Source organism: Gallus gallus, chromosome 1 (genome assembly GCF_016699485.2).
Source record: "Gallus gallus isolate bGalGal1 chromosome 1, bGalGal1.mat.broiler.GRCg7b, whole genome shotgun sequence".
In the NCBI taxonomy this organism is placed as follows: domain Eukaryota; kingdom Metazoa; phylum Chordata; class Aves; order Galliformes; family Phasianidae; genus Gallus; species Gallus gallus.
The window spans coordinates 179,025,556-179,037,678 of NC_052532.1; the positions used below are offsets into that span (position 1 = coordinate 179,025,556).

At 44.5% G+C, this 12,123-nt stretch overlaps 2 protein-coding genes across 11 annotated transcripts in view; one reads left to right on the forward strand and one right to left on the reverse strand.

Moving 5' to 3' along the window:
• Positions 1-4,782: 4,782 nt before the first annotated feature.
• Positions 4,783-5,824, reverse strand: LOC121110634. The gene has a single exon (XM_040670603.2). The coding sequence runs from the start codon at positions 5,669-5,671 to the stop codon at positions 5,264-5,266; it is 408 nt and encodes a 135-aa protein (XP_040526537.1). The 5' UTR covers positions 5,672-5,824; the 3' UTR covers positions 4,783-5,263.
• Positions 5,664-12,123, forward strand: part of PSPC1 (paraspeckle component 1) — a 67,075-nt gene continuing 60,615 nt past the window's right edge. For all 10 annotated transcript variants that reach the window (XM_040700185.2, XM_040700191.2, XM_040700184.2 and 7 more), the window contains exons 1-3: positions 5,664-6,130; positions 7,914-8,215; positions 10,615-10,710. In XM_040700185.2, coding sequence (XP_040556119.1) covers positions 5,762-6,130; positions 7,914-8,215; positions 10,615-10,710 — 767 coding nt within the window. In that variant the 5' untranslated portion in view covers positions 5,664-5,761. The remainder of the gene's footprint in view (positions 6,131-7,913; positions 8,216-10,614; positions 10,711-12,123) is intronic.

The window sequence follows — 12,123 nt, forward strand, 5'->3', positions numbered from 1 at the left end:
CTTCCCACTTTTTCAGTGCACAATTTCGTGGTTCACCTTGTTTCTCTCTTCCTATAATGTTTTTCCCTCTAGCTCTTCTGGTATATTCTGTCATCATCTTCCGCTACAGCTTGACTTACAAGTACAGATCCAAACCACAGTTTATTGCAGACTGTAGGAAGTAAAAAGAAGAAACCTGGGAAGTAATAAATGTGTTGAACAGTAACCTACTACTTACCACTTGATCCAGGGCAATTGCCCCTGATGAGAAGCTGACTATAGCAGTAACACAGCTATCACCACTGAGGTGCTGTTATCTGAGCAATCAATCACTTTGAAGTTGTTTCAAGAGTAAATAGATGTATAGTTTGGGATTTTTATTTGCAGATCAGTGTCTGCGTCTCCTTGATTTCCAGCTGGACTCATGCATTTGGTAGGTAACTAATGCTGCGATATAGGAAATGAAAAGCCAGAACAGTTGCTTCTGACTGTCACATACGGCACAAAGCTGGATGGTGTATATCCTGGACATGCAACCAAACCTCTGGTCAGTGCTAAGACTTCAGCACACACTAAGCAAACAAAATGATAAATACTGGTGATTTTCACAATTCTACATTTGCTTTCCACTACTAAAGTGATCTCATTCTCAAGTGAATAGTGATTGCGCTGTGGACAGCCGTGCATATGTAGAATATTGTATGTCAAAAAAATAAAAACCAGAACCATTTGCTGGATCATAAACCAAACCTATACATACTGCAGAAGAGGGAGTGTAGTACCACGCGGAAGTGTGGGATATTCTTAATGCAAAAAGTTGCAACCTTTTTCTGGTCTTAAAATATATTCTATGCCCAAACCAGTTTTGTTAGTACACAGTTGAAGGAATTGCTCTGGCTTTTTGAATGTCAAGTTGAGTAAACTTAGACTTAAAAAAAGCAAACAACAAAACTCTCTCAAGAATTAAAGGGAAAACAAATTGCTATGTGATCATACCTATCCTTCCCTCATTCTTCTGACATGACTTCCTTGCAGTTCATCTGCGTACGAAGTATCAAATACAATACCATACTTATGGAGGGGTGGGTGAAGCGGTTTGGCAGTACTCCACACACAATACAAGTTGCAACTAGTAAGCCATAAGAATTGTTATGGATGATTATAACAGAAGGAAAACATTGTAACAAGGGATCCATTCTGTCCCCTTTCAAAACGGTTTTTGTTTTTCTAACCGGTGTTACACCTTGCCACAAAGACTCTGGACAGTTAGGTGCCAGATGAGCACTGGGGTTGCTCCTATGAATGAGCAAAGCCTTAAATGATACCGTTTAAAGGAAGGTGAAGAAGTATTTACATATAGCAGAAAGTATGTTATTTTTGTATATCATCCTAGAATGTTGGACTGTAGTGCATATACAATGGACATGAGGCAGCAGTGCACACTTGCAGCCCAGAAGGCCAACAGTATCCTGGGTTGCCTCAACACAGAGGCGGCAGCAGGGAGAGGGAGGAGATGGTCCTTCTCTACTCCGCACTCATGAGGCCCCATCTGGAGCACTGTGCCCAAGCCTGGGGCTGTCCAGAAGATGATCAAAGGGCTGGAGAGCCTCTCCTATGATCAAAGTTTGAGGGAGTTCGGATTGTTTAGCTTGGAGAAGAGAAGGCTCTGGAGAGAACTCATTGTCGTTTTCCAGTGCTTGAAAGGAGCTCATAAGCAGGAAGGAAACTGTCATTTTATGGAGGTAGATAGTGATAGGACAGGGAGAAAATGATTTAAACTGAAAGAGGGGAGATTTAGTTAGGAAGAAATTCTTCACTCAGAGAGTGGTGAGGCACTGGAACAGGCTGCCTAAAGAAGTTGTGGATGGATACCGCATCTATGGACGTGTTCAAGGCCAGGCTTGATGGGTTCCCAGGCAGTGTGATCCAGTGGATGGCAACCCTGCCCATAGCAGAGGGGTTGGAACTAGATGACCTTTGAGGTCCCTTGCAACCCAAGCCATTCTATGAATCTATGATTCTCTGATAGTGAAGTTATGGTTGTGTATTTAAATTATTGTAGTTTCTTACCTGATGAGTAAAACTGTCTGAGAATCATGGCAATTTTATTAGACAGAGTTGGCGATAACAGGTAGACTACTGATGTATCTCCCTTTTCCAATCTACTGAGCTTTCACTTGTATCATCCCATCATTTCTAATGTATCTTTCACTCTGTTTACACACCATTTTTTTTAAAATATACTGGTTTTCTCTGAGTAGTTAATTTTCTTTGACTCATCTCTCATTACTGAATGCTAAATATACTACAAACATACCTCTTTGGATCCCACAGTGCTGCTTTTTACCTTCCATGTTCTTATGCTGTCTAACTTCCTGCCTTTGCTGTCAGTGGACATGCTTCTCCAGTCACTATTTTCTGATTTTCAGTGCTTTAAATCTGTATTTATTTCAAAGCACTAGACCCAGGAGTCTGCTTCAGAAACAGGTAGGCTGAGGAAGTGATTCCCGCTGCCTGAGAACTCACATTTTTTTCTTTATTCTTAAGACACGCTTGGAAGCTCCATGAAAGGAATGAGATCTTCCTTGTACCTCAAATGGAAAAATAGAAGAATTTACAGTATTACCATAAAATGTGGAAATGAACGCATATAGGTCCAGGGGCCCTGATGAGATCTGTCCCAGGGTACTCAGAGAGCTGGCCAATGTCACCATGAAACCTCTCTCAATTATTTTTCAACAGTCTTGGGAATCTGGAGAGGTGCCAGTTGACTGGAAGCTGGAAAATGTTCAGATTTTCAAGAAAGGCAAGGAAAATAGACCCTGCTAATTATAAACCTGTCAGTCTCACTTCAGTGCATGGTAAAATGATGGAGAAAATTATGCTGAGAGTTACTGAAAAACATCTGAAAGTCAATGCAGCCACTGATCACAGCCAATGAGGATTCATGAGGGGAAGGTCCTGTTTAGCTACTTAATTATCTTTTATGACAAGGTCTTAATTATCTTTTATGATAAGGTCATATATCCATGTTGACCAAGGGTTATTTTTTTGGGTTTCAGTAAAGCTTATGAAACTGATTTGCACAGTATGCTTTTGGACAAAATGTCTAACACATGGCTAGATAAAAACATAATGTGATGGGTGAGCAATTGGCTGACAGATCAGTGATCAGTGATCTAGTGACTGGCAACCCTGCACATAGTAGGGGGGTTGAAACTCCATGATTATTATGGTCCTTTTCAACCCAGGCCATTCTATGATTCTATTATATGATTCTATGATCAGGCTCAAAGTGTTATAGTAAATGGGGCTGTGTCGTAAACATCAGGCTGATGGCCAGTCACTAGAGGGTTTCCCAGGGCTCAATTTTAGGGCCAGTTTTCTTTAATGTTTTCATAATTGACTTGGATGTAGGACTAGCAGGTATTTTGAGCAAGTTTTCTGATGATACTAAAATGTCGATTCCACTAAAGGTGTAGAGGTAGCAGAGAGAGCTAGACAAATAAAAGAGACAAATAAAAGGGCAATCTTCAGCCATATGAAGTTTAACAATAGCAAGTGCTCCATTCTGCACCTAGGAAGGGGCAACCCTGATTATGCATATAGACTGGTGAATGAAATGCTGGAGAGCAGCCCTGATGAAAAGGACTTGAGGATACTGGTCAACAACAATTTGAACATGAATCAGCAGCGTGATCTGGTAGCTGGAAAGGCTGACAGTGCCGCAGGGTGCATCAAGCACACCATTGCCAGCTGGTTGAGGGAAACGATTGTCCTGGTCTACATTGCACCAGTGCAGCCTCACTTCAAGTTCCGTGTGCAGTTTTGAGCGCCACAGTATAAAAAGGACATAAAAGTACTATGAGTACCAAAGGAGGGCCACAAAGATGGTGAAGGGTCTAGAGCAGAGCAGCTGAAGCCTCTTGGTTTGTTTAGCCTAGAGAATACTTAAGGGAGTCTTCACTTCAGCCTACGGCTTCCTCACAATAGAGAGTAGAGGGACAGGCACCGATCTCTCTCTTGTGGCCAGCAATAGAACCCACAGAAATGGCATGAGGTTGTGACAACAAAGGCTCAGGCTGGATATCAGGAAAAGGTTCTTCACCAGAGGGTAGCTAGGCTCTGGAAGAAGCTCCTCAGCACAGAGGGCATGGCCCCAAGCTGCTGGAGCTCATAGGATCATAGAATTGCCAAGGTTGGAAAAGACCTACAAGATCATCCAGTCCAACCATCCACCCAGCACCAATAGCTCTCACTAAATCACATCCCTCAACATAACATCTAAATGTTCCTTGAACACCTCCAGGGTTGGTGACTCCATCACCTCCCTGGGCAGCCCATTCCAGTGCCTGACACTCTTTCGGAAAAGAAGTATTTCCTAATGTCCAGCCTGAGTCTCCCCTGGTGCAACTCGAGGCCATTCCCTCTGGTCCTATCACACAAGATAAGAGGCCGACCCCCAGTTCACTACAACCTCCCTTCTGGTAATTACAGAGAGTGATAAGGTCTCCCCTAAGCTTCCTCTTCTCCAGACTGAACAATGCCACCTCCCTCTGGACAATGCCCTCAGACATATGGTCTGATTCTTGGCTGGTGCTGCGTGGAGCCAGGAGTTGGACTCGATGATCGTTACAGGTCCCTTCCAACACAGGATATTCTGATCCTATGAAATTGCTCAGCAAAAAGTTCATGCCTGTTGTGGAGCTAACTTCTTCAATATCATGCTTATTGTTGCTTTGAAAAAGAACTGCCCACGTCATAGATTAGCAAAGTAAATACTAACCACAGAATATTCTCTAGAGTTTTTTTGTTTTTATTTTAATTGCTATAGCTGTGTAAATAAAAAATAGCTTTTTTCTCCCGAGGTCTCGCTCAGGCTACAATGGGAATTGGAAGCAAGAACAACTTCTTTTACCAGATGCCTCCGAGGCCCCAGGCAGAGCACAGCGCTTTGTCTGAAAGAAAGCCGCCCCCTCACACCGCGGCAGCTGCCGCGCAGGACAGCGCCGGGCCGGCATCCCGCGCAGCAAGGCCTGCCCCCGCAGCCGTGCCTCCCGCACCCAACAGTGGGCGCGTTCCTGCAGCCCGCAGGCCCTCCCTCTGTCTCCAGAGCAGCTCCACAGCGCTCGGCTCTTCCTCTCCCTGCGCCGTTCCCTGCAGTCTCCTCAGCGCCGAGCGCGGGTCCCGCCAGGCCGCCGCCCCCCATTCGGCGCAGACCCCGGCAGGGCGTTCCCCCGCCTCGGTACGGACCGCAGCGGAGCGCGCGCGATCGGAACGCGCCTCAGACCGGCGCTCCGCCGAGCACGGTCGGATTCGCGGCGGGTGGGTAAGGGCCGAGGGAGCCGCGCTGGCTGAAAGCGGCGGGGAAGCTCCTGGCTGGGCTGAGCCCCAGGGCTCTGAAGATGCGAAGACCGTTCTCCCGCGGTCTGACGCGGGCTCGCCCGGCTCCCAGAGCCGAACGGGAACGACGGCGCCCGAAGGAGAGCGGCACGCCACGGGCGGCCGCGGCGCCTCCGCAGCCCCGCCGTGCCGCGCGGCACGACGCGTGCGCAGCCCGCTCCCCGTTCCCTGCGAGGAGCCGCGGGGAGCGCAGTGCGCAGGCGCGGCGGCCGGCGAGGGAGCGCGGCCGCCGGTGGGCGGGGCCGTCCGCGGGGACGTTACAACTCGCCGAGGGCGGCCGCGGCGCCATTTTGAATTGGCTGCGGGTCGGAGGCGGTGGCTGCCGAGTGCGGCTCCGCGTCCCCCGAGAAAACCAGGGAGAAGGGAGCGAGGGCCGAACATGGCGGCGAATCGGAACTTGAAGCAAGTGCGGATCGAGAACAGCTCCCCGGCGGCGCCGCTGGGGATGGTGGGCGGCGGCGGCGGCCTGAAGGGGCTGCGGGGCCTAGAGACGGAGAACGAGGCGGCGGCCATGGCGTTGGTGCCGGGCAAGGAGGGTGGGGATGAGGAGCAGGAGGGTGGGTTCACCATCGACATCAAAAGCTTTCTCAAACCCGGCGAGAAGAGCTACACTCAGCGCTGCCGCCTGTTCGTGGGCAATCTGCCCACCGACATCACCGAGGAAGATTTCAAGCGCCTCTTCGAGCGCTACGGGGAGCCCAGCGAGGTCTTCATCAACCGGGACCGTGGCTTCGGCTTCATCCGCCTGGTGAGCTTCGCGCGGGGCTCTGCGGCCGCCCGCCGCTGCTCTGCTCCGCTCTCCCCGCGGGGCGGCCGGGAAGCGCAGCCGCTGCCTCGCGTTCTTTTTTTGTCCTTTGCTGCTCGCGCTGCTCCCCGCGCTTCCCCCTCCACCCCCCCTCCCCCCCCCCCGCCCCTCCTTGCCCCGCACTCCCCAGCCGGAGCCGCGCTGTCTGCCCCTGGTTTTCCCCCCTCGCGGCTCTGCGGGTTTCGGGTTCCTCCCGCGGCCCTTCGGCGTGCTGCTCGGGCTGTGCCCGCAGCTGGGCGAATGGGAGATCGTGCGCGATGTGCTCCGCTCGTTGAATATCCCTAAAAAGATTTTTCCTTAATTAACTCGGGAGCGTTTAATTGTGCTTCGTATTTCTTTGTGCCGAAGCAAATTTCAGTCTGCGCAGTTCGTTACGAGTATTTCCTCATGCAGCTAATGTTAAAGATGGCACGGATTTGTTTGGACGTACTGTTGCTCACACGTATTGAAAGCTCAGAACGCGTAATTCACACTTACACCGAATTGGAAACTTAAATTGTCTAAATTTAATGAGATTGCATTTCTCGGGCTCACGCGGTCTGACCAGCATTTATTTCAAGTCGAACGTTCAAAAAAGCAATCACTCTCAAAGCACGTCGTGCTGCATTCGCATTTTTCAGTTCGATGTGCAGGATTAGTTTTCCTGGCGGCCACGTCTGGGATGCTCTGATTTACAGAGTTCAGAGGAAAGCTTTAAAGTGCTTTGTGTGCCACCCCTACTTAGGATTTTTCTGTATATTTTGCTGGCTGGGGTTTTTTTTCAGTCTTTTGGTTGTCACAGATAAGTATGGCATTGTGCTCTCTGTTTTTTACTGTGATGAAATACTCCCAACCTGAATTAACAATTTTCTGGAGGGAGTGCAATATATTTGCATACATTACTCAGTTCTGCGCGTAATAGAGATTAGCATCTATCTGAATGTCCATTCTGCACTATATGAAGAAAGTAATATTTTTAAGTTACTGACGTGGTTGGTCGAGGTGTGGAGATAATGTCTGCCACCTAAAGAATTATTTGTTTAAATATTTAGGATTGCAGGTATAAAACTAGTGGAGGATTTCTGAAATGAGAAAAAGGCAGTGACTGAGATGGACTTGTCTCGTGGGTGTGGGTGCAGAAAACCCATAAGCGTGAGAGGAATTAATACAGCAGTAGCAATGTAATTTCGTCATTTCTTGATGAAATTTGAGAATTAGGCATACATGGAGAGTTCATCCAATGGTAGCAACAAGCAAGTTATTTTCAAAGGATATTTTCATCGATTAAAAAAAAAAAATCCTAGAAAGCAAACAGAAGCACCAGCACCGTAGATGTTGTAGTGTGATCTCTGAAAATGCTGTTCCTTATAGTGTGAATATCAGCATTTCAGTATGTGAATAAAAAACGATGTCAAATTCTCAACTTTACAGCCTTTACAGCGCAGTACAGACCTATCTGTGTTGATGAGAATGTTGTGTCCTCTAATGTGTAAGAACAATTGGCATCTAAGTAACTTTCTTTAGACTAAATCATAGGAGATGAAAAGTGCACGTTATTTCAGTCAGCGGATAGGAACTTTTGGAGGGGAAAAATGAATGCTAAATGACCCTAATGAAAACGAGCTCCTATTAAAGAAAGAAAAAAATGCTACTTTTCTGGGGTTTGGAGGGGAGGAACAACAGCACAAAAGCCATGTCTGTTGTCTTTGCAAATAAAACATATACAATATTTTGTATCTTGAAAAAGGAATCTAGGACACTGGCCGAAATAGCAAAAGCAGAACTTGATGGTACTATTTTGAAGAGCAGACCACTTCGAATTCGATTCGCTACTCATGGAGCTGCCCTAACGGTCAAGAATCTTTCACCTGTGGTTTCGAACGAGCTGCTGGAACAAGCATTCTCTCAGTTTGGACCGGTGGAAAGAGCTGTAGTTGTGGTAGATGATCGTGGCAGAGCTACGGGAAAAGGGTTCGTAGAGTTTGCAGCAAAACCTCCAGCACGGAAAGCTCTAGAAAGATGCAGTGATGGTGCATTCTTGCTAACAACGTAAGTTCACGGGATTTTGTTTGCATTTGTGTTGAGCATGCATTTCTCATGTGGAAGAAAACAGCATTTGATGGTGTTCCATAGTTCTTATTTTCAAATGAAAGCCGTGAGGTCAGAAATTAAAGGTGCTTTACATGAATGACCAAAATACATTGTTCTCCACACTGGAGAATAAAAAATAAAGCCCGTCTTGTGCTTACAAGTAATTTCCACCGAGTTGGGTTCAATTCTGATTAATAGGGCTTTTCTTAATGAGGCTTTATTTTCACTGATAGCACTCTTCCTGATCCCAGTAATGATACCATGGAAGGATATTCTTCTTGGCAAACGAGCGTGTGACTTTGCTGATATTTCTTTAAGCTCAGGAAAATGGTATTGGGTTTATTTTCTTCAAGAAAGCTTTATTTATAGCTTTCAGAGCTGTAGGATTTTTCTTTTTAGACGTAAACTTATGTTTTGCACAGGTTAATGATGGGAATTTCTAGAAAAATTTCAAGCTCAAGCAAGCTTGTGAATTACAGTACTTCTCTACCCTCTCTTAGTTCTGTGCCTGATGAAAAGAGTTGTTAACTGCTGTGCTTTTTTGTACAATGGCTAGGGACAGTTTCAGATATTTTCATAAGGAGTGAGTGAAATGGTAAATGTTCAGGAATGTATTTGTTTCTTTTTTTTACCCCTTATAATTTGGGAAAATAAGGCTGCAATTTCACAGCCTCAAGGGTTGCTGCCGTAGTGTTGGGAAGTTGCAGTTCTGATTCAGGCTGCTTGTACCTCGAGACTTCCAATGTTTGATACTTCCAATAGCCACCTGTGCTTACTGAAACAAAAGAAAAGTATGTGGGCTGCTTTTGTTACGTTCATTTTTGTTTTTTTTAAAAGTGAAGATGCTTACTCACCTGGGTATTAAGAGCACCAGGTCCAGCTGAGGATAAGGCAGGAAATTATGTTGCTGTGATGAGATGGTAGGTAGAAAAAGGATTTGGAATTCCTCTTGCTGATAATATCATAAATCCTATGTGTGACTGGACTGAATCCTGATTATCTGACCTGGTGGATACATAGTAAATTCAGTCTAAGTCTCTGCTATTATCAGTAGGCGCTGGCAATTTGTTCTTACTTGTTGTTGTGGATTTTCTTGGCATTAGTGTTTAAGTGGAAGCATGGTGAGCCAAACCAGGCAACTAATCTAGTTCAGTGAATGCTATAGTGTTACATGAGCTATCCTTGTATCCTAGCATGCTATTCTTGGCATGAGAGATGTGGTAGGGGACAAAAAAAGCCTGGATACGAGGGAGGGTATTCTTGTTTTAGTAGCTGCTGGCTAGCTTTGTTTGATGGAAGTGATCATCTAACCATGACTTAGTGAATAAAAAGCACTTGATCTTTGTCTTCCAACTACATGTTAGGAAACACATCGGACACCTAAGCAAATGTCATTAATATGAATCTCCTGCTATGATAGCTTTTGTGCTGTGATGGTTTTTGTTTTGCTTCAAAATCAGAAACTTGATATTTGAAGGGAGATCTCTGAGTAGAAAGGAGAAATTTTTGGAGAAATACTTGCAATGTTGTACACTGTGATTCCAGCCTGTTGCTTTTTTTCCCCCTAACCTGCCTTGATGCCCAAAGGTTTTTTTCCAGCTGTCCAAGTTCTTAAAATAAATAAATGTTTCTTTTTCTAAGATCTGCAAAGTTTTCAAGTGTGGAACAAAGTCTGAAGTGCTGGCATTTTGACCATAGAAGCTTAGTAGCTCTTAAAATTTTAATGTATTGTTTACATGCTCCCAAAACTGGTGTATTTCTTATATATAGTTGAAGATTTTATTGTTATCCACCAGTAGCTATTAAATACTTGACTCTGATTACTTCAAATACTGCAAACTCAAAGAACGCACTCTACATTATGTAGAAGTTATTGTGGAATTATCCTTGAAAAATCAGTGCAAAAATATCAAGCTGTTTTAATTGTAGAATAACCTAAATTAGTATCTGTTCATATTCTGTGGAAATATGAGCAGAGTGAATGTTGCTACCTTTTGGCTTTCTTTGGTGCTGTACTGTTAAATCATGGTTCCCACACTGTCTAAATAATTCGTAACGTTTTTGAGATTTTTTTTTCAGCTTTGAATATTCCTATACTTCACAGCGCACAGAACTGTGCAGTTGTATTTTCTATGCAGGATAGCTACCTTCATTTGGCTGTAGAACCAATTGTCACTTCCAAAGATGATTCTTGAAATTAGGATCAATCAGAATTTTGTTATTTAAGAAGAATTTGCAAAACAGAATTGTAAGATAATATATATGTTAATTTCCAAGGGGGCTGCTTCAAAATACCAAAGCAGATTGTTTTACTGTTTCTTTCATTATTCAGTTTTTCAATTGAAATTCTCTTCCAGAACACCTCGACCTGTTGTTGTAGAGCCAATGGAGCAATTTGATGATGAAGATGGGCTCCCAGAGAAGCTAATGCAAAAAACACAACAGTATCACAAGTAAGTTCTGTTTGACTTCTAACTTTATAAAATTAAGTTACTAAGTATTTAGTAAGCTAACATTTTTATTTCAGGTTGGTATATGTTTATTTTGTACAGCCAAGGGGAAGCCAGAAACTTTTTCTCACAGAAAAGCGATGTGCTATTTCTGTATTCAGAATTGGCATTAGGATAGTTCAGTTGGAAGTGGCCTTCGAAGATCACTGAGTCAGCTGCCTGAGCACTTGAGGCTGACCAAAAGTTACAGCGTTACCAACTGCCTCGTGACCACCAACAGGCATGGGGTGCGAACCACCGTCCTGGTAAAGAATTTTTTCCTTGTGTCCAGATTGAACTTCTTCCTGTGCAGCTTTGTACCATTGGCCATCGGTTACTGGAGAGAAGAGCCTGGTACCTCTGTCTGCACTTCTCCTCCTTTTCTCTGCACTAGATAAACCATGTCTTCTGCCTCTCATAGGATGTATCCTGCAGTCCTTCTGTCATCTTTGTTGCCTGCCTCTGAATGTATTTGAGTACCTTTATATCCTTTTTATACTGTGGAGCCAAGAACTACACGCGGTACTCAAGTCTGTGCTGCATCAGTACTAAATACAGCAGGAGAATCATCTCATGGAGCTGGCTGGCTATGTTGTGTTTAATGCCCTGCAAAATGTGGTTTGCCCCTTGGCTGCCAGAGCACACTGCTGACCAGTGCTGAACTGCGGTCGCCAGCACCCCCAGGTCCCAGCTGTTGAGCCTTAGGATCTTTTAGGTTCCTTCCAACTTAACTATTGTAATGTTACATTGGTTTTTGTCAAAGGATTAACTAGCAACGTCTTTAGTTTTCCTAATCATAGTAAAATGGAGTCTAACTGGTTTAGCATTCGGTGATTTTACTGAAGTAGAGATTCTTGGTCTCTGCGGAAATCAGCTGGAGCTTACTGCCAGTCACTGATAGTCTTTTGTGAGCTTGGGGTGTGGTCTGATCCTGCAGAGATGTGTACACACACTGAATTTTGTCCTCTGATTGGCACCACCTTCTTTGTAGAGTCAGTGGGGTGTAAATCTTGGCAGCTTCTGTGGTTTGGATGTAATTTTGAGCAAAAGGGAGTCTTTAGCATGGGGTGAAAGAGGGTTTTCCTTACCTCATTAGAGAATGTTACTTCTAACATTCAGATTTGATTGCTATTTAGAAATCTTGCTGCTTGAAACTAAAAAACTTACTCTGGTAAGCAGGTAAACCTGTAGAGTAATACTTGAAAAAAAATCATTGTTCTTTACAGCATTAGTGTTAGAATGTGAATAAAATGTTGGCTCCTTTAAATATTTAAATATTCTTACTAACAGTCTGAACTGTTTAGTAAGCTTTAATATGCATTTAATTTCTTACATGATCACTTTAGAAAGATGAACCTAGTTAATCTAATGTCACAG